The sequence below is a fragment of the Lissotriton vulgaris genome, chromosome 6 (assembly GCF_964263255.1).
Source record: "Lissotriton vulgaris chromosome 6, aLisVul1.2, whole genome shotgun sequence".
Taxonomy (NCBI): Eukaryota; Metazoa; Chordata; class Amphibia; order Caudata; family Salamandridae; genus Lissotriton; species Lissotriton vulgaris.
Window position 1 is genome coordinate 512061909 of NC_141694.1, and position 22093 is coordinate 512084001.

The 22093-nt window shown below is 47.6% G+C and overlaps 1 protein-coding gene across 3 annotated transcripts in view; it reads left to right on the top strand.

Moving 5' to 3' along the window:
- The window catches only part of SENP6 (SUMO specific peptidase 6), a 586019-nt gene that overhangs the window by 264847 nt on the left and 299079 nt on the right, over window positions 1–22093 (top strand). For all 3 annotated transcript variants that reach the window (XM_086926520.1, XM_086926518.1, XM_086926519.1), the window contains 2 exons: window positions 2967–3152; window positions 16903–17126. In XM_086926520.1, the coding sequence (XP_086782646.1) occupies window positions 2967–3152; window positions 16903–17126 (410 nt within the window). The remainder of the gene's footprint in view (window positions 1–2966; window positions 3153–16902; window positions 17127–22093) is intronic.

Below are 22093 nucleotides of genomic sequence, written 5' to 3' on the forward strand. Positions count from 1 at the left end.
CAGAACGTTTGTAGCGTGTGTAGCTGTAGATACACATGCTATGCTATGCATACTCCTGAACTTGAACTTTGCAAGTTCTTTCTTTGAAAGAAGCCTTTAGAGTCACAAGGTCTCGGTGACTCCTCAAGTTGTAGATGCGCATGGTCACTGATACCATGGTTGAAATGTTTTTCTCGGCCATCAGACGTGATCCAGTGACCTCCCACTATCAATGATTTTGTCGGTTCCCAACATGGCCTCGAGTTCGCAAACATTCACCCCTTTGTGAGTTAAATCTTCAAAGAATCACTGTCTGTTGCCACTTTGGTTCGAACTGTTGGTTTTGTTAGACTTGGAGAATCCGGGTCTCGGGCCATCAGGACCCTTTGGGCCACAGCGTGCTTCGACCTCCTTTGGGAGGATGATGAACGCCTTGAGGTGAGGAAATGGATGCCTTTTCATGGATGCCCCCAGTGTCATTCTAAATATCCCTAGACAGATCTTCATGCAGTATGCAACTTCTTCCCGGACTGCACCGAAGGTCTTTACGTCTGTTTAGCATTACGAAGTAAAAGTATTCTTCATCAGCAACAAGTTCGTCGGTGGGCTCACAACAGGGTGGCACAGTCCACTTTGGAGACACCTAACATCTTCGGAGAAGCCGACACCCCCCCTCCCTCCTTCAGCTGGTTATGAGCGCGTGGGTGATGGTCCTTCTGCAGTCGGGGGGATCCATTTGAAGTTCTTGCGGAGGATGCGCAGGCAGTTAAAACTGGCTATTTCCTGGAGAGGGATGAGTCGAAGAAGATGCTGAGGTTTCATCCGTGGTCTGTAGAGGTGGGTGGATTCCCGAGGGCGGAGGGCCACCAGGTGGTGTCCCAGGCGGAGGTGCAGGATCCGAGGATGAGGACCTCCTCTGTCTTCTGAGTTGAGCTTCAAAAACAGCTGTCTTTCATCCAGACTGCCACATTCCTCATTCGTTCCTGGAAACAGAGTCTGGTGTCTTTGGGATTCTTCGTGAGTGAGAGGATGCGCTGTGTTTCGTTGCGTAGGCTTCAGTGCTGAGTCCATGCTGTCCGACGATGGCAGCGAGGGGGGGGGGGGGTCATGTAGATGTTGAACAGTGTGGGGCTGAGCGATGATCCTTGGGATACTCCACAGTTGATATCGGTGGGTTGGGATAGGAAGGGAGTGAGTCTGATTCTCTGGGTTCTGCAGGAGAGAAAGGATTGGTTCCAGTCGAGGGTGGCTTCTTGTATCCCCGCGTCGTGCAGGTTGGCTGCAAGCGTGTGGTGTAAAACTGTGTTGGCAGCAGAGAGGTCTAGAAGGATGAGGGCCGCAGTGTGCCCCTGGTTGAGTAGGATGCGGATGTCAGTGGGTGCGAGGAGGGCAGTCTCTGTGCTGTGGTTGTTGCAAAATCCAGACTGGGAGGCATCTAGGATGGAATTTTCTTTAATGAAAGCGGTTAGCTGGGCGTTTACGAGTCACTTGGCGACTTTGACAGCGAAGGGAGGAGAGAGATGGGCCGGTAGTTTTTCAGGTCTGATGGGTCGGCCGTTGGCTTTTTGAGGAGGGCTTTAACCTTCGCCCGCTTCCTGTCATCTGAGAAGATGCCGGACCTGAAGTAGGCGTTGATGGTCCGTCCTAGTTCGGTTGCAATGGCGGCAGCGGCCCTGTGGAATATATGGGGTGGGCAGGGGTCTGTCGAGGCTCCAGAGTGGGTTTTCTTCATGGTCACGGTGATGTGTTGGACGATGGCGGAGTTCCAGGACATGATGTTTGGCGGGTTGGGGGGGATGTCCGGCGTCTGTTTGCTGAAGTAGTCGTAGAGGACCTTGATCTTCAGGTGGAAGTAGAAGCGGAGCTTGTTGCAGAGTTCCTGGGAAGGTGTGACGTCCATTGATTGATTCACTGGGGTGTTTAGTGAACTGCTGTATGACGTTGAACAGTTCCTTGGCGTTGGTCGCGTTTGTCTGGACTTTGTCTCTTATGAAGGTCCGTTTGGTGTTTCTTATGCGCTGGTGGTATTCCTTCAGGGCGCTCCTGTGGTTGTTCTGTGCTTCCGTGGTTTTCTGGTTTCGCCAGGTTTTCTCTAGGCTTCTGCAGGGGGGTGTGCCTTCTTGTAGTTCTGTGGTGAACCAAGCGGCCTTCAGAGGTTGTTGTTTGGCGTGGTGGCGGAGGGGTGCAAGCGTTTCGGCGCTGCGGGAGATCCAGCGGTGAAATTCTATTCCTGCGGCGTTAGTGTTGGCTGTGGCACGGGGGGGGGGTCTTGGAGGAGGGTGGTGTTGAGATGTTCCTCTGTGACCTTGCTCCAGTTCCTTCATGGTGGGCGGGGGGAGCTTGGGTGCAGTGTGGTCTGGAAGGTGAAGTGGACACAGTCGTGGTCCGTCCAGAGGGGCTGGGTGGTGTGGCTGAAGCGGATGTTAGTTCCTCCAGCGAATATAGGGTTAAGGGTGTGTCCAGCTTTGTGCGAGGGCGTGTTGACCAGCTGCTTCAGTCCGAGGTTGGCAAGGTTGTCAAGGAGAGAGGTGGAGTTGAGGTTGTTGCAGTTGTCGAGGTGATTCAGTGACATTGGAGCTTTGACCTTTTTTACTGACAATTTCTGACATGTACAAGAAATATGCTTGTATGAACACAGTTGCTCGCTTCCCCTCACATTTTTCAATGTAGTGCTACTTGGCGCGAGGTGAGATTGATTCCTGTCTGGGGTTGTGGTTTGGAATGTGTGGGTACATTGTATCAATGTAGGTTACCATGTAAGGTGTACTGATGTTGTAGACCATGTTGTAGACCATGAATGTCCCATTTGAACTGCATTTTGTTGACTGATGTTTGCAGGAGCGCTAGTAATAGCCTATTTCCTATGTTATAACATCAGCTGTACTTAGCTACTGGAACTTGACTGAAATAGCTTTTTAATTTAGCTGTGCGGGTCTTTTTATATATTATTTCTCATTTATTTTTACAAATCACTTCTTTCTTTTTAGAGAATATGACTGATATCCAAGAGATTAATTTGAAGACTTCTGAACTTAGCAACTGCCAGTGGTGTAATTCTCGAGAGCTAGCACTTGTTTACTTGCAGACCATACCAGCAGCCTGCCAAAGCTTGAGGTCCCAACTGAAAATGAGCAGAGAAAAAGACAATGTCTGGTACGACTGTAAAGGCACAAGTAAGTACATAAAATAATTGTTTTAACTGCTACCCAGCTGGCCATGGGACTATGTCAGACAATGGTTAAAAAAATTATCCATAGAACCTTAAGCGATGTGTACTAGATAGGTATTTAATATCCTAGGTTTGTAGTGTGGATCTCTACTAGATTAGCATGATGTGCATTATTCCAACATCCACGATGTGTGCCTCTACTGCCTGGAGACCGACCATGACGCTCGAGACTGTTGAGCCATGGCCCGAAGGCCTTGTGGGAGCAGCGCCGGAAGTTGCTGGAGGTCCAGCACTCCTCTCACCACCGCTCCAAGTCTAGGGGCCGTTCGCGGGACTGGAGCCATCGCTCCTCTGGCTCTAAGTCTTCGCCTTCAGATCCCGGTAAGCAACGCCATAAAAAGAAGACAAAGAAGCGTGTTCGCTCTCAGACGTCCCCCTGTTGCTCCTCAGAGGCGGACAAGGGGGACAGGGACTCTGCCCCTGAGGCTACCCGCCATACCCGGGTCCGTCGGCAACTCCCGAACAGATGCAAGAGTTTCTTGCTGCCATGGACCGTGTTTTTAGGCCTCGGGCTCCTGCCGGCGCGCCTGCGGTCCCGTGTCCAGTTACTGTTTGCCCAGCCCCAGCCCCGGCGCCACAGGATCCAGCGGCGTTGGCTCAGGCCCCGGCGCCACAGGATCCAGCGGCGTTGGCTCAGGCCCCGGCGCCACAGGATCCAGCGGCGTTGGCTCAGACCCCGGTTCCACAAGGTGCAGCGCCGCTAGCTCCGGTGGCACCCTTGCCTCTGGCCCCGGCACAGGCGCCGCACTGGGTGCAGTTTATCCCACCCCTGCCCCCGTTCTCGGACCATTTCGTTCCGACTTGGGATACGGCTCGACCCCGGCTGGAGCCGTTTTCGGCACAGTTCCCAATGCCGCTTGCCTCCTCTCCGGCTCCAACCGATGCTACTGGCTCTACTCAGGAGCCGGCCGAGGACTGTGACGGCTCCGAGGACCCCCTTGCACGGCAGTGTGACTCCGAGCAGGATTGGGAAGACGACCTTCAAGATGCGGGTGACCTTGATGTGTCTTCTGACCCGGGGTTTGCCTCCCCTCCACCTACTATGGAGGAGGGTGCTTCCTACACTATGGTGCTGCCTCTGGCTGCGGAGGCTCTCCATCGCGACCTCCCTACGGTGGCCCTTAAGACAAACCTCCTTACGGAGGTGCTCAAGACGGCGTCTACGTCGTCTGAGCTGCTGCTCCCTTTCAATGAGGCCCTCACCAAAGTCCTCTTGGGCACTTGGTTGCGGCTGGCCTCTGGGGCACCGGTGGATTAAAACGTCTTTAGGCGTCATCGCCCGGTGCCTTGTGATCCTGCCTTTTTGACCACTCACCCCACGCCTGAGAGCCTGGTCATTCAGGCCTTGACGTTGCAGAGTGCCTTTCTCACTGCTCCGCCGGATATGGACTTTAAGATGCTAGACCAATTTGGCAAGAGGTTGTCCTCAGCCAGCTTGGGGTTGCGGTCAGTTAACACTGCCTGCTTATTAGGCCGTTACTCCCACGCGGTATTGGATTCGGGATCCAAGGTCCTGCCTCAGTGTTCTAAGGAGGCCAAGGCTGTCCTTTCCCAAGCGGTTGTGGAAGGCAAGGATGCGGTGAAGTTCGCCATCAGGTGTGGTGTGGACACCGCTGATCGATGCCTGATTGCGGTCTACTGAGTTTCTCGCCTGATGTCCAGGGCTAGATCAAGGACATGCACTTTTATGGCTCCCCCCTCTTTGGTGACCAGGCTGACAATGCCCTGGAGCGCATTAAAGACTCGTGGGCCACAGGCAAGTCTTTGGGTCTTTCCATAAAGAACCCTGCCACGCCTGGGTTTCGTTCCTTTCGTGGCCAGGGCAAAGGCACCCAAGCACGCTCCTCCACAGAGCCTGTTGCAGAACCAGCCTCAGTGCGGCTGCGGACGAGGATTCCTCAGGGGCGGGGTCTGGTGACTAGTGTGCGGGTCGGTCCACCTCCACTCCCGCTGCTTCCGCCTCTAAGCCTTCCTAATCCGAGCTTCAGAGAGCACCCCACGCCAGTGGGTGGCAGGGTCAGTCACCACCTCCACCACTGGTGCAACATTACATCGGACAAGTGGGCACTGCAGATAATCTGCCAAGGTTACTCGCTCCCCTTTCTGTACTCCCCTCCAGCCATGCCACCTTGATACCACCGACTGTTGGGGGATCCTTTGGCTCTTCTCCGTCAGGAAGTCACGGCCCTCCTGGCCAAGGGAGCCATCAAGTGCCTTCCCAGTCAGGAAGTCAGGAGTGGTTGGTATTCCCACTACTTTCTGGTCCCCAAGAAGGACAAGGGGAGCTTGCGCCCCATCTTGGACCTCTGGGACATCAATCGCTTCCTTCGGAAGGAGAAGTTCAAGATGCTGACTCGGGCTCCGGTCCTAGGTGCATTGGACCCTGGAGACTGGATGGTAGTTTTGGGCTTGCAGGATGCTTATTTTCACATTCCCGTACTGCCGGCCCATCAGCGCTACCTGCGGTTCACGGTAGGCCAGGAGCATTTTCAGTTTGCCGTCCTCACCTTCGGCCTTACCAGTGCCCCTCGGGTGTTCACGAAGGTGTTGGCGGTGTTCGCAGCTCATCTGCGCAGGTCAGGGGTGTCAGTCTTCCCCTACCTCGTCGACTGGCTTTTGAAGGCGGGCTCGCCCCAGGCAGTCGTCACCCACCTCCAGACTACGGCCGACCTCCTGCATTTGCTGGCGTTCTCAATCAATGCGCCGAAGTCGCACCTGAGCCCCTCTCAGAAGCTCCCTTTCATCGGAGCGGTTCTGGATTTGACGCTGTTTCGGGTTTATCCTCCCGAGCAGCGAGTCCAGGATATTCAGGCTATGATTCTGCTTTTTCAGCCTCTAGCCCGGTTTCAGTCGGGATGACCCTCTTGCTTCTGGGCCTGATGGCCTCCTGCATCATGCTGGTGACGCATGCAAGGTGGCATATGCGGGCTCTGCAGTGGGACCTGAAGTTCCCGTGGGCACAGCATCAGGGCAACCTGTCCAATCACGTCCAGATCTCGGCGGGCGCTGCACGACAGTTGCAGTGGTGACTCAAAAATCGCGATTGGGTCAGTGGCAGATCCCTCTCCCTTCCTCAACCGGAGCACACTGTGGTTACGGATTCGTGCCTCCTGGGATGGGGAGGCCACATGGGAGAGGCGGAGATCAGAGGCCTCTGGTCTCCGGCGGAGCCCCGGCGCCATTTCATCCTTGTGGAGCTTCGGGCGATCCGACTTGCACTGAAGGCATTCCTTTCCTCTGTCCGTGGAAGTGTAGTACCAGTGTTTTACACGCACAACACCACCGCCATGTGGTATCGCAACAAACAGGGCGGGTGGGTTTGTGGACCCTATGTCAGGAGGCCCTGTGCCTCTGGACATGGCTGGAATATCAAGACATTACCTTGGTGGGTGAACACCTGGCAGGTTCTCTGAAAGCCAGGGTGGACGAACTCAGCCGCCGGTGCATGGTGGATCACGAATGACGTCTGAACTCTGAGGTGGTGCAAGGTCTCTTTCTGCAGTGGGGAGAACCTTGGTTAGATCTATTCGCCTCTGAAAAGAACGTGCAATGTCATCGTTTCTGCGCATTGGAATTTCCAAGGCGGCAGTCGCTCTGAGACGCTTTTCGTCGCGAGTGGAGTTGCGGTCTGTTGTACCCCTTTCAGCCTATATCTCTTCTGCCCAGAGTGCTGAATAAGATCAGGTGCGACCGGGCCCAAGTCATTCTTGTGGCTCAGGTCTGAGCTCGGAGAGTATGGTATCCCGAGCTACTCAGTATGAGCATCGATCCCCTGATCCGTCTGTCTCTTCGTGAGGATCTTCTGTCGCAGCAGCAGGGGACGGTCCTCAACCCGAACCTGTCCAGCCTCCACCTCCATGCATGGAGATTGAGCGGCGACTGTTTACACCTTTTTATCTTCCTCCCGAAGTCTGTGATGTCATTCTGGAAGTCAGGCAACCACCCACCAAAACGGTATACGCCTGCTGGTGGAACAAATTTGTGGCATGGTGAACAGCAAAGGCTGTGATCCCCTTTCTGCCCCTCTTTCCGAGGTTTTTCTGTTCCTTCTCTTTGGCCCAGCATGGCTCTCCTCTGGGCACTATCAAAGGTTATCTTTCGGCCATCTCAGCCTTTCTACTGCTTCCAGATCAGCCTTATCTTTTTATGTCCCCGGTTGTTAACCGTTTCCTTAAAGGTATTAGGCATATGTTTCCACCCGTGCCCTTCATAACGCCTCAGTGGGACTTGAATCTTGTCTTGAATTTTATGATGTTCGCTCCCTTTGAGCCCCTTCATAACTGTCACTTACGTCTTCTCACTCTAAAGACTGCTTTCCTGGTTGCTATCACCTCTGCCAGAAGAGTGAGTGAACTCCTGGCCCTTTCTTCCAAACCTCCATTCCTTTCTATTCATCCGGACAAGGTGGTTTTAAGGACCCGTCCTTCTTTCTTGCCAAAGGTTGTCACGCCCTTCCACATCAAGCAGACCATCAATTTGCCCACCTTCTTTCCGCCTCCGCATCCTTCAAGGGAAGAGGAGAGGCTCCACCGTCTGGACACAAAGCGTGCGCTCGCATTCTATCTGCAGCGTACACAGCAGTTCCAGGTTGATAATCAGCTCTTTGTTGGCTATGTGGGTGCCAAGAAAGGTCGGGCTGTGCACAAACGAACCATCTCCCGGTGGGTCTGTGCATCAAAGCATGTTACTCCTTGGCCAAGAAAGAGACTCCTGTGGGGCTGCGTGCCCATTCGACCAGGGCAACTGCAGCCACTGCTGCTTTGGGACGCGACGTTCCCTTGCAGGACATTTGTCAGGCAGCTACATGGGCCTCGCTGCACACATCTACGAAGCACTACTGCCTTGACAGTCCGGTGTAATCTTGTTTGCAGACCCACCACCAGGGTTGGTATTGCTGGGGTATCTATTGTAAGGTAAGGAATCTATCACTAACGTGTCTCAGATGCACACATTACTACTTGTGTAACGATATATTTGTAAGAGACATTAGTTAGTGATAGATTCCTTACCGCCCCACACATCCTCCCCATTCTGTGAACTGATTACTAGGATTAAGATCATCCCCTTTTAGGGCCTTAATTTTATGCACCAATTGTCAGTATCTTGCTTGACTCTATGTTTTGGCGCGGATAAGTTGTGTACAGAACTGACGTCAGCGCGCATGGGTGGCGCCTAAGTACTCTCCGTGATGTCATTTTCGCGCCTACGACACCAGTGACGGTCGCAGAGCCACAGGACGCCACCTGCTGACGCGCAGGGGTACTGCTAAGCAGAAAACTTACCGGATCCAGTCCGACGCTTAGGGATAGTCTAAGGTAAGGAATCTATCACTAACTAATGTCTCTTACAGATATATCTTTACACAAGTAGTAACTTGTGCATCACTTCACAATGAAATATTTCCTATCTATCGTAACGGAAAGTTTCAATTTTATTGAGGACTCGGAAGCGAGGATTATGCTTTACTTTCTCCACTTTATTAACAAGCAGCCATTTTAAAGAACTGGTAAAAAACTAACATTCCCATGAACCATAGGGAATGGAATAGAGTTTTGAACAACGGAGTACATAAATAATGTACAGAGTGTCCATGGGAATTCACCAATCACAGGGCTTCCGACACCACATAGTCCTCTGTCTGCCTCTACTCCCCCTTTTTCGATGCTCTTGAACAGCCAGCCTGAATGTCTCAGGAATCCTGCTTGTTGGAGTCCCCTGTGGGAAGCAAGAAAGAAGATCAGGCAATTGCCGTGGCTAAGGTTTAGCCCTGTAGAGGGAAAGACAAAAGCACATTCTAACACAAATGACAACTGGAATAAAAAACCAAGTAAGATACGAGGGTGGGTAGTTACACAGAGGTGTACCCTAGGTGGGGTAATCCTCACCTCTGAGTCCTTAATAGAATTGAAACTTTCTGTTATGATAGCTAGGACATTTTTCATTCTATGTCCGGACCGGAGGCGAGGATTATACTAGTTTAAAGTTTACTCACGCTTGATGGTAGAGTCTGAAGACCAATCTGCAGCGTTGAGAATGTTTTCCAGACACACTCCCAGGGTAAATGCTTTAGAGTGAAATAGCAAGATATCCCTTGGCGAGGAACAACTTAAATGTAAGCCCATATATTTGTACCAATACCTAACATATAATGCATAAACAACAAGGTTTGTTTTGAGAAAGGTTTTCACGTTATTATTTTTTTTAAAAAGGGGGAGAATTTCATTGACAATACAGTAAATTGGTTAAAAAACGCCGCAGAACAGTTTATAATTTCATTAAAAACATCAGCAATATATATCACAATTATGTGTATCTAAAAAATGTGTTTATAAATCAACTACAAAACACATTAGTTTTCAAACACAGACTGGTTATCGTGCTTGTCAACTGAAGACAACAAAAAGACAATGAGACAGACATAGACACTATTGTCATCAAGGTTGCTCATCAGACAGCGACCAATATTTAACTAAAACCAGGACTTGCTAGAAAAGTCCTGTCTACAGGAATAAGTTTTGTCTCTTGATTCTGCTTGCATAGGCGTTGACGCGTTTCGATGGTTCAGTAGATATATACCATCTTTTTCAAGACTGTACGATGTCTCTCGCAATAAATGGCACTGGATGGTTACCACTTAAATAATATCCTGCAGATAAACAAACTTAAATCAGTCCTATGCATGAAATCATATTAATATACACTATTGTTTTAAGTGCTAAAGCTCTAGAATGGGAGAAATGATCTTCCTCATTGCATAGATATTAATGGACTTGAAATCGTTTAAATATCACTTTTCCATCAATTAGAGTACTAAAGCAATCAAGATCCCCATAAACGTGGGAAAGGGGGTAGTGGCAATTTACAAATACAGCATATGAAGCCCATACATAGGTACTTGATTGCTTTAGTACTTATGATAAAACAACGAATTGATAACGGAATATCGTGTTTTTTGATGAACAAACAATGTGCATCTGGTCTAACGGCATATTTGAATACTCTGTAACCACTATAGACCTCTCTTATGTAGAACATGTATGAACAGCTATTTGTCTAATGGATGGAAAAGTGATATATAAAAGATTTCAAGTCCATTAATATCTATGCAATGAGGAAGATCACTTCTCCCAATGACATTCTCCCCCTTTTTAAAATAAAATAAAATGTGAAAACCTTTCTCAAAACAAGGGATACCTTGCTATTTCACTGTTTATTAGTACCCTATTCCCCTGGTGTGTTAAGGGGTCTCTCTCGTTCATTTGTACATAAATGCTTTAGAGGCCATTGTCCCCCTAGCCGAATGGGCGCCAAAAACCCGAAGGTCGATGCCACCCTCCTGCATAACCCAGCGGGCTATTGTTGGGAAGAAACAGCTTTGTGTGGCTTCTTGAGAACGATGAGCAGCTGCTGCTCACCCAGAGGGGGGAACTCCTCTGACTTTTCCTCATACGCCTTAAGGCAAGATACCACGCAGAGCTGAGGAGAATCCTGGAAGGCAGGGTAGGAAATAGTTTTTCATACCCGTTTTAATCCGCCTATGGATTGTGAAGGTTGCACCCGAAGGGGAAAAAATTCTCCCCGACACGTCCAGAGCCAGACGTCCGACACTCGCCTGCAGGAAACTAGGCACAGTAACATGGCTAATTTCGCCGAAAGTGCATTGCAGGAAAGGAATCTATTCGGCTGCAAGGACAGAAACAAGTTCAGGACTTGATTTACATCCCAAAGGACAGAGTATCTTGGTTCTGGTGTTAAGGAAAGGCGAATGCCTCGCAACAACCTACAAACCAGAGGGTGCTCCACTACTGGGAAGCTGTCCACCATGTAATGCCCTGCCAAGATCGCAGAACGGAAGGTATTGATCGATTATCGAACGATAAGCTAAGCCTTCTTCCGACAAGCCAGCCAAGAAATTTAAAAAAGCAGTCGCATCAGTTGCCACAGGATTGAAACCCCCGTCACTCACGCCAACGGTACCATCTTACCCAAGTGTATCATTACCGCTTAATTGTACTGTCGTCCCAGGCCTTGGACATGAATTTATCAGCTGCTCCCGAAAAGCCTGCAATCGCCCAACATCCCCGGTAATACTCCAAGTCATCAGGGCCAGGGAGCTCTGCAGAATGAGCGGATGATGATCCCCGTCTGGTTTGAGCAAGAGGGCTGGAAAGCGCGGAAGTGGGATTGGAGAATCCCAAGAAAGTTCCAGTAGAACTGGAAATCATACTTGCGACCTCCATATTGGGTTGACAAACACCAAGGTCGCCCCTTGTTGGCGAACCTGGACTGAGACTCTCGGGATCATGGAGAACAGGGAAATGGCGTAGCCTGTTTTGTTCCGTCAATCCTGCAGAAACGCGTCTGTTTTCTCTGCCAGGGGATCCAGTCTCCAGCTGAAGAAGCGGGGAAGCTGGTGATCCAGGTGGTAGGCGAACAGATCCACTGAGAAGGGACCCCATACGTTCTGGAGATCCGAGAAAACCCCTGGGTGAAGCTTCCAAAGGCTCACATCGTGAAGATGGCAAGAGTGGAAGTCTGCCACCTGATTGTCCTGTCCGGAAGATACTCCGCTGTGAGAAAGGCCAAATGGTCCAGGCAGTATTGCCAAAGGTGCGCCTCTAGGTCAGAGAGGGCCTTTGATCTCGTGCCGCCAAGATGGTTTATGTAGCGGACCGCCAATACGTTGTCCATTTTGAGGAGGACGCAGGATCCTATTGAGTCCCTGGTCCAGCACTGGATCGCTAAAGAGCCCGCTAAGAGCTCCAGACAGTTGTGATATTGTTGTTCTCGAGGAGACCACACACCGCCCATGGGGAATTCTCCACCCCTTACGCCCCAGCCGGATCTGCTGGCGTCGGATTCGATAACAGGCGTGGACCCAAAGATCGCTCTCCCGTTCCAAGCTACCATGCTGGCAAGCCACCACTGAAGCTCCTCCCTGGCATCCTCGTACAGTGGAACTTTTTGTGAGTAAGAAAGGCCACGGCGAAGATGCATTGCTTTGAGGTGCTGGAGGGCCTGGTAGTGGAAGGGGCCCGGGAAGATGGCTTGGATTGAGGCTGAGATCAGGCATACAATGCGGGCCAGCTGCCTGAGGGAGATTTGTGACTGAGTTAGAGGCTTCCGGATCTCGTGCCGAATTTTCGTCAACTTGCGGGAGAGAAGGCTGAGGGAGGAGGCAACTGAGTCAATCAGGAAACCCAAAAAGATGACCTCCTGCGCAGGCACAAAGGTGGACTTGGCTTTGTTGATCACGAAGCCCAACCCTGCAGGAGGTTCACTGCTGATTGTAGCTGAGCTCCCAAAGTTCAGGGGTAATGCGCCAACAGAAGAATATCGTCGAGGTAGACGATGAGGCAAACTCCTGACGCCCGAAGGCGTTCCATGACTGGCCGGAGGACCTTGGTGAAGCACTAAGGGGCTGACGACAGGCCGAATGGAAGAGTGGTGAACCTGAAGGTCTTGTCCTTCCAAAAAAACTGAATGAAAGGTCTGTGAGGAGAAAAGTGGGAATTGCCAGGTAGGCGTCTTTGAGGTCGAGGTGTGCCATCCAGTCGTTGGGGCGAAGAATATTGTGGAGAAGATGGATCCCTTCCATCTTGAAGTGGTATTACACAAGCCACTCGTTGAACTCCCGAAGATTGATTACGGGTCGTTGGCCCCCATCTGGTTTGTCCACCAGGAAGATGTTGCTGATAAAACCTCTGGGATGAAGAGACGTTTTCGCGATAACCCCTTTTTAGGACTCGCAAGCGAACACAAAAGCCCTTTTATAGGGGTTTAAAAAATGGACCTGGAAATTTCACACAGCTCGTGCATGTTATTTCCTAGGTCCATTTTCATTGGGCTTTGCGTGCGTGCTATATTTTAACAGAACACGCAATAGGCAGTCACGTAGCTCCCCCTATGGCCTATTGGTGTCTGTTATGCGCACCAAAGCCCATATGTCTTCAATTATCGCAGGCAGACACGGGCGAGATAATAGAAGACATATGCTCGCAGTGGCGCGTGTGCGCGCGCATCACTCGCTGACTTTTTTTTTTTGGGGATCCATTTCACGGTGAAGCAACTAAATAAAAAAACAACCGCTGACGTCTTGTTTCATGTTGTTAAAGCTATTCAGCATAATTTGTCCTTTTGTGTGAATCGGCCTCCTTGTTTCTAAATGCAACTCATTTACATACAACGAACATCCTTAAAGACCACTATTAACCTTCGCGGCGCGTGTCTTAGGTTGCTTTAGTCTGCAATAGAAATACATTGGTCCGTGAGCTGCGTCGTTGGATGCATAGGATAATACAATGGGGTAAGGTCTCACGTCTCACCTCTGAACTGCGCCCCACAGGATTGAGTCAGTGATTTTTTTTGGCGCGAGCGGTGCGTCTTACGACGTTTACTTCTTAACAATTGACTGGTAGATGAAAAACCCAGCTTCTAACCGGAGTGAAAATGGAAAGGGTTCTCCTTTAAGACTCGCCTCTCAGAGCGCGCCTCTGGGAAGCACACCAGGCCTGCTTGTTCTCTTGGCTGACCCCTGGATCCCCCCACTCTGGCTTGGAAGATGCGTCAATCTGTCGAAAATCAATATGTATATAGTTAAGAGTGCTGTCCGAAATGCGGGGTCATCGCATTCTTAATAGCGTTTTGAAGCTTAGAAAATAAGGATTTGGTAATTCGCTGTAAGAAATATAACCCCCCCCCTTCTCGTCTGTGGGGGTGATACCTGCTAGGATGCCGAAAAGAGGAGAGCCGGATGAGGGTGACGCTTTAAGGGGCACGAGAGAAGTTGGCAGAACAAAATGTGTGCGCCTGAGCAAAGCAGGTTATATTTTTCTGCGGCGCGCTATACTGTACTGTGTGCAAAATACTGTATTTAGGGGGCAGCCCTGAACCAAGAACTCAGATTCCTGCATCCTAAGAAGAAACAGGAGGAAAGAAGACTCACAGCAGAGTAGACTGAGAGAACAGCTGACTTGGCCCCAGCCCTACCGGACCGTCTGCAGTTTCCAGAGATCCTGTTCCAAAAATAGTCTTGTTATGCAGCCAGCGACCTCCACAACCCCTCAGAGGACTAACTGCCTTTAACAAAGACCTGATCTCCTGTGAAAAGCAGCTCTGTTCAGAAGAAACACCAAAGAGAGACTCATGTCCTGCTGACGAAAAAGAAACCCGATACCTGGAAGTACCACTGCACCCGTCACCTACGATCTGAGTTTGAGTGGCCCACCGGTCCCAGCAAGGTCCCTCAGTGCTCCAGAGCCTAAGTTCACCATGGGTTGACCCCTCCAGGACTCCCCGACGTCGCCTGCAGCCTCTGCATGTAGACCCCCCCCAAACTGCGAGTGCCCTGGTAAGGTGAAATCCAACCTCAAAAGAAACCCCTGCATCCAGGCGCCCTGTGCCCCAGGGAAGAGAACCCGAGGTGCCCCGATGTCCCCGAGCCCTGCAACTTACCTGCCCAGCTGTTGGTTCCTCCAGGAAGTCTTCCTGGACCGATTCTGCAGCTGTAAACCAAAACCGAAAATCTCCATTGAAAACAGGCACCCTACACTAAAACAGCACCCAGCTGCCCCTACGCCGCTGCGGGTGCACTTTGTGTGCTAAACCGGATCCCCCTTTGCCCTGAGCCGAACACCAGGAGATTTGCTCCCACAACCCAGTGGCCTCCTCGAAAGCAGCCACCAACCAAAGGACCGCAATCCCCCATTGGATAACATTGGGCCTCAGCACTCTGCATCTGGCCGCCCTAGTGCCACTGAGGGTGTAACAAGTGCATCCTTGACCCTAGGGGAACTCTTGTTCTAACCCCAGAAGCTCATCCCCAAAGACCGATTACTAACCTGGTAACAGTTAACTTCATTTCTCTCTATAGGAACCTATTGACTGTTTTTTTCTGAATTTTTTTTAAAGTTTGGAATTGATTTGTATGGAAACCTGGAAAAATAACAATTGTGCAAAACTGATTATACTTACCTTTTCTGTAGGAAATGTCCCAGTGTGAGAACTAGGCATATCACACTGAGTAGAAAAAGTAATCTAAAAAGTAACTAAAAAGTAATCTGTACAGTCATTTCAATACCTTGACTTACCTGTATTTTGAACTGCATTTGAACTTGCATTCACTTGTATACACTGCATATTATATTACAAAGCATTTATTTCACTTACATGTGCCAGGCGGCTTGGTTCTAGAAATTAAATAACTTAATATTTTTATACAAACAAAATTGGTCTGTGCGATTGACATCATTTGCTGATTGAGTGTGTACAACAAATGCTTAACACTACCCTCTGATAAAGCTTTACTGCTCGCCCACACTACCACAAATAGAGAGTATGGTGCAATCTACTTTTACCTCTGCCTACCTTTGGGGTTCCAATGGACTCTGTGCACTCTACACCTCATTGTGGTATAGTATATACAGAGCCAGTTTCCTACAGTACAAAGAAGCTTGTAGATTACATCTCTTTGGCATCTATTATTCCTCATCTATCTCATCTTCAAAACAGGAGTGAGTTATGTACAATACCACGTGTGGAAGTTTCTATCTCTACCCGTCATAAAATAAACCAGACCTCATCAAACCTCTCTAGTATACTTGTTCTCTTATTCGCAATCGGTGTTCTCCATTAGCCTCATGTCACCCTCCCATGTAGAACAGAGATGACCCAGGTCAATTGGAGCATTATTCAAAATTGTATTGTATATTCGGGATATTACTTTAGTGAGGTAGTCCAAAATCTGCACTTTTGGTGGAGTCGTCTGAAAGTAGATTTATACAGTTTTATAGAGCATGCCAAAAACGTAGATAGCATTGGATCAACTTAAGGAGTAACTTTCAAATTGTCCTGATACATTCGAAGGTCATATATTGTCCTTTACTTGCTGGGATGCCTACTGTAATTAAAAAGAACTCTGTGTGCCCCCTTACCCTGTCCAGTTATTCTAATTATTCAATGTTTGCGTCATTAATGTATTGCTCTTTCATTGTTCAGTTTTGCAACGTTTCTCAAATAGTTTCGCAAAAAATGCCCTGTCCTGAGAGTATCTTAACCCCTTGCATGCTGATGACGAACCCCAGCCGTCATGCACTACGGTGCTCGTGTGCTGATGACGGCTGGGGTTCGTCATGGCCCGCCCCTGTTCATTTGTTTACCGCACAGCGGCGGAAACGGGCCAGCAGCCAAGGGGTTAAAGAATACTTAGTTTAGACTTTTCCCTAAGTAGTTACTTCAAAAGTGAGAAAGAAATGACGGAAATTGAATTCCATGGCAAACTGAAAGAACTCTAACCTTTCACCATAAGCATTAGAACCACAATCGCATGTTTTTTTTTAAAGTTTAGGCAGGATTATTTGTGTAACAGAGTATCCAATTCTCTTTTTAGCATTTAGTGCTACGATAACACCAGATGTGGATCATACACATTCAACTTTCACACCCTACACATCTACACCGAGTTGCCATTTTACCTATTTTTGCCAAAACTTTCTCTTGTTATATTATGTAGAGTTGAAAATCTCATAATGTATCCTTTCATTGTCCATGTCGATTTGAGCAAAAGTGTTAAAGGCACAATATTAAACATATGCATGTGTAATATTTTCTATAGTTTTGAAGTGGTGCGTATTCTAGCATATAATTCTTGTGATTACAATTGATTAATTTTCTTCTGTCTCCTTTTTATCTCTTAGATCCAGAAGAACAATATATTGTTTTAAAATTCAGAGATGTTCTTGATAATCATGCAAGTGTAATATTTGAAAACATTATGTCTGATATTGGCACCCGGAACAAGATTGATGATTTTGTAACTCAACTAAGTTTTGAAGAAGCCAATGAAAGGTTTAGTAGCATTGAAAAAAGCAACGGAAAACAATCGAAGCAAAGCTTGATTCAGAATAACAAAATGCAAAACGTAATTATTTTTTTCTGTTACATGTTTTTTGAGTGCTGTTATTTCGCCTTGGGATTCTTGAACGAAGTGTAATTATAACAGGAATCTGAAGTCTCAGGAAGACTTACAGCGCTATCATGCATTGTTGTATTTAAACTCTGATATATTTGGGCTCTGCATATTTAGTTTGATAGCAATTTGTGGCTTTCTGTGAAAATAGCTATTTCCGTGTGTAGTCCAACTGGTAGAAACGCTTTTATTACCTGCTTAACGGACAGAGAATCACAAAGTATATAAAATGGATGGGTGGTTATGGCGTAACTAAGATTAAGGTAGGGATGTTACTTTATTTTGAGAGGGAAGAGAACTGCTGTTTGGGATGTGGGGGTTGGGAGGTCTGAGAACAGTAATTTATTGAAGATTTGTGTTTAGTGAACAGAATCACAGTAAATATGCATTTTTTCAAGCTGGGCTCCCTCATTTGATTTCTAACGCCCCCCCCCCCCCCCCCACCCCCCCACCTTCCCCGCGTAAAAAGGTAGTATTTGGCCACCTGCTTGTCTTGATGGAATGCCTTACTTTGCTTAAGGATTGTCTTGTATGATTTATATAGAATTTTATGTACCACCCTGCATGGCCTAAATAGCTTTCAGATTCATGAGCAAGTAGTCATTCTTGAGGTTACCATTTATATAATTTTTAGCTTTGCCTTTTATTGGCAGTCTTTAATCCCATGGTTGGAAGAACCGCAATTAGACCTACATGGAAAAAGTTTAATCCAGGTATTTTACAGACTTTCTGTGGGCTTCGTGGCATTCTGTAATGGGTGTTGGACAGTAGAGTAAGCATAGGGATATCTGGGAGTTTGATCTCATGGTTTCGTGATTACTGAACAAGGCAGTTGTTGATAGTGTTTATATAACTGGAAAGGTTAAACCATTGTGTGGACTACTGAGCAACCATCCACTATTTTAGTCCTTGCAGTGCCACTGTTGGCATAAACCTTTATGAAGCTGAGGTATAGCAAAATACTTTTTTAAGCCATGCAAGGGTTGGCACTACTCAGACTTTCGTGCTGTGCTTCAGGACCTTAAGGGACCTTAATGAATATAATTTCCTCACATTATGCAACCTTTAGGGGGTTAGGAGATTGAGTATTATTTTCAAAACAACATAGTTTTTATTGCCTTTCTGTATTCGAAATATTTTCTGTTCGCTTTTATTGTCTTGGTTAAGGGGTTACCTATTCTGTACATTTATAGTGAAAACAAGCTCTCGCCTATCCTGATTTTTTAGAAAGGCAGGATGGTTATCAGCGAGGTTATTCTTGGTCTAAGCTTTCTTCTATGGCTGCAGACTTTGCGTATTGGTTGTAGAAAAAATGGCAGAACATCATGGAATAGCATAAGGGGGAGGCAGAGTGCTTTGAAGGATTGCAACTGGTAACCATGATGTCCTGTTGTGTGGTTACGTCTGGTCAAGCTAAGAACTTGTCTTGAAGCGGCGTTTTATATTTATTTGGGCGTTTTGTAAGCCTTATGTGTAGGCCATTGTCGTAATCCAGTTTTGACATTACTGATGCTGTTGATGCGGTGGCTCTGTTAAGAATTATATACTCTCACTTCTGTGCGACAAACAGTCTAACATGGAGTCTGTGCCATAGCACAGTGTACACTATGAAGAGGACTCCCACTACATCTTATTACTCAAGATTTATTTGAACTAAAGCAACTTGCAGTCGCATCAGGCCAACACAAGATGGCAAGAGTATTCTAAGCATGCGAGTCTAAAGCACTACACAGTATGCACAGATGATTACAGGTTAAAGTGCATTTTCCCCTTCAAATCTGTGGGGGGAAAACAAACAAGGGCCATAACAAACCTCATTAACCTCTAAAATTATGAAAGCCAGGCAGTCCCTTCTCCCAAGACCACCTAGGTGCCTCTTTGCCAGCAAACAGTTGGTCCCACAACAAATATAAGCCTGGCAGTGCCTCTTCTACCAATACCACATTATCGATGTGATACATTTAGGTAAAGGTTTCTCTGTCAGTGTGTCATGAGTCACATGATTGATGTGGAAATCGCAATGAGAGTTTTACCAACCAGACAATGGTGCGCTTTGGTGTAAAAATAGTTTTTTCAACCCAATTTTCTCTTTCATTAGCCTGACAACTCTAGAATTTATCTCATGAATTTCTTCTGGAGATGCGGACTCTTTCCTCTGAGAGTTATGTTTCTGTTACATCAATGTCTTTTATTTCGGTCTCTTTGATACTCACTTTGGCTTTCTTTGATGCCACCCATGAAATTGTTTCTAATCCTGTAGAGCGAAAACTGCATTCATTATAGACACACTTGCTTACTTTAGTTGTGAAGGTATTGGATTGTCATTTTGCCTGCGTGGTATTTCCAGAGACGTTTAGGTACCACTCTTGCAGGAATGTTGAAACACACTCCATTCACCCGATTACATAGTTTATGTCTCACCTCTGTGTGCATTGGAATCTATCAAATTATCCCCAGGGGAAAATCAGCATAGTACACGTGAGTCCTCTGAATCGCTTCAATGAAAAGATCAGTTTCTTTGACTATCTCAATTCCTAAATCCTCAAATGAGAACAGCATCTATGATTCCTCTGTTTTAAGAAGGGATGTTGTTAACAGCCATCTTTCAATTGAGGATGTTGCACTTTACAACAATATTATAGAAAAGACCATTGTTTTCTACATGTACTCAAATATTAGTACTCTTAGTTTTGGCTGTTGTACTTTCTTGAAAGATGTTAACTTCACCTAATTTTTGTTGGTCCCGGGCCCTTGTGAAGATTGAGCTATGAAGCAGGATACCTATCAAGCAGGATTTCGTGCCCATGTTAGCACAATAGACCACGTTTTTAGATTAATGATTATATATTGGAACACTGTTGTGCTAGCTGGGGGCACCCTTTATGCAGCATTATAGATCTTAGATCACATTTGATTTAGTGCCCCGTAGCAAGCTACGGGACACACTTAAGGATGCAGGGTTGCCTGCTGAGATTCAATCTATCATCATAAAACTGTATAAATCCACTTATGTCCAAGTCTGGTGGGGTAAACAGGGTGAGGTAACTGATCGTCTCCCTGTGGACAAGGACGTTTGGCTGGGGTGTGTCCTAGCCCCCACCCTCTTCTCTTTGTTCATTAACAAGGTGATCTCATACTTTAAGGAATATCCTATGCATGCCCGTACACTCGCTGGCTCGAGGATACCACTTTTAATGTTTGCAGATGACACTCTAATTTTATCTACAACACGTGTCTGTTTGCAAAGAGCCCTCGATAGACTTGGTCTTTTTTTGCAAGGACCATGAACTTATAGTCAACGTCGACAAAACAAAGTTCATGGTGTTGCATAAGTCTAAATCACTTAAAACTAGAGTAGAAATGAACTCTGAGATTCTTGAACATACTGACTCCTTTACATATTTAGGAGTCCCACTGGGAAAACGGATGAACTGGAAGCCACAGATGGACTTGCTAGTTGTAAGGCATTACCAACTGGCAGGGGCTCTTTTAAACAACACAGTCTATCCCATACCAAACCAGTTGCTACCGTTTTAACGTTATACCAAGGGAAGGTTAGGGCCTCAATATTTTATGGTGCAGCACTTTGGGGATTCGAAACTGTAGCCCCTTTAGTCCAAGCGCAGAATAAGTTTCTGACGACATTAACCGGCCTTCCTCAGTCTACCCCTCTTAGGCCATTATACCAAGACCTGGGGTGTATTTCATTTTAGGAAGCCGTGGGTTTCAGAACCCTTGCCTATTGGCGAAGGCCCTGGACTACCCCAGAGTTAGCACCTTTAAAAAAAAAAAAAAATGTTTTACATCTTTTTATTGGAATTTCGACAGAGCAACATACAGTGTACATCCTTTGTTGACATATGCATTACTCACAATGGTCATATGCATAAACCAATAAGATGCTATTGCTGCGGCGAAAACATCTCCGTACATATCGAAGTAAAAACGTTAAGGCACCAAAACAACTCCCACTCCTCCCGCCCCCCCCCCCAAACATCAACCAGGCGATAAGAGTACTTCAGAGCCCCTTTCCGAGGCAACGCGGTTGGAGCATGTGTTGCATAGCAGCCAGTTACAAACAGGTAGCATCTTCCCAAACACATAACACAGAATTTAGGTCAAGTAGTGGAGTATTTCCTGGTCAGTAATAGTTCAATAAGAATGTCTGCAGCTGTGCCACTCGTGGAGCATCGCCCCTCAAAATAAATCAGGATGTGCTAGCAGATACGCTGTTATAGGGCCCCAGAAATCTTTAGGGTGAGAGGCTACAGGCAACTCCTCCTCATACACTTGCAACTGGTCACCTCAGTAGGCTAGATCCTCAAGCCACAGTTTTATAGTAGGAGCAGACCTTGATCCCCATCTCTTCGCCACTTCCCGCTTCGCCATCAGAGTAGAGACCGCCACGAGGCGTCCATTGGCAGGTTTCAAATATTTCACATACCCTAGAAGACACAATTCAGGCATACAGGCCACAGGCTCCAGCACTATCTCCGTCAATATACGAGTCACATCTGTCCAGAATGCGAACACTGTCCCACACATCCAGTCAACATGATAGAAATCCGCATCTCCAGCGCCACATCGCACACATCCAGCCGATTCCCTCACTCCATTCCTATGGAGTTGCAGAGGAGAGTAATATATTTGATACAGAAATTTGAAGTGAATGATCCTGAGATTGCAGTTGGCCGTAAGACGTCTTGTGAGTTGACAACATGCCGACCATACCTCTATTGTGATCGGACTACTTATCGCGGCCTGCCAGCGTTGGCGTGACTGGTGGTCCTCAAACTCTTGCTCCCGCTGGGAAGCATAATAAAGCCTAGTAATAAGTCCCTTACGACTCTCGCCTGCCAGCAGTGCCTGTAATGCCCGAAGAGTTGTAGGCTACTCAGGGAAGTCCGGATACGCATCAA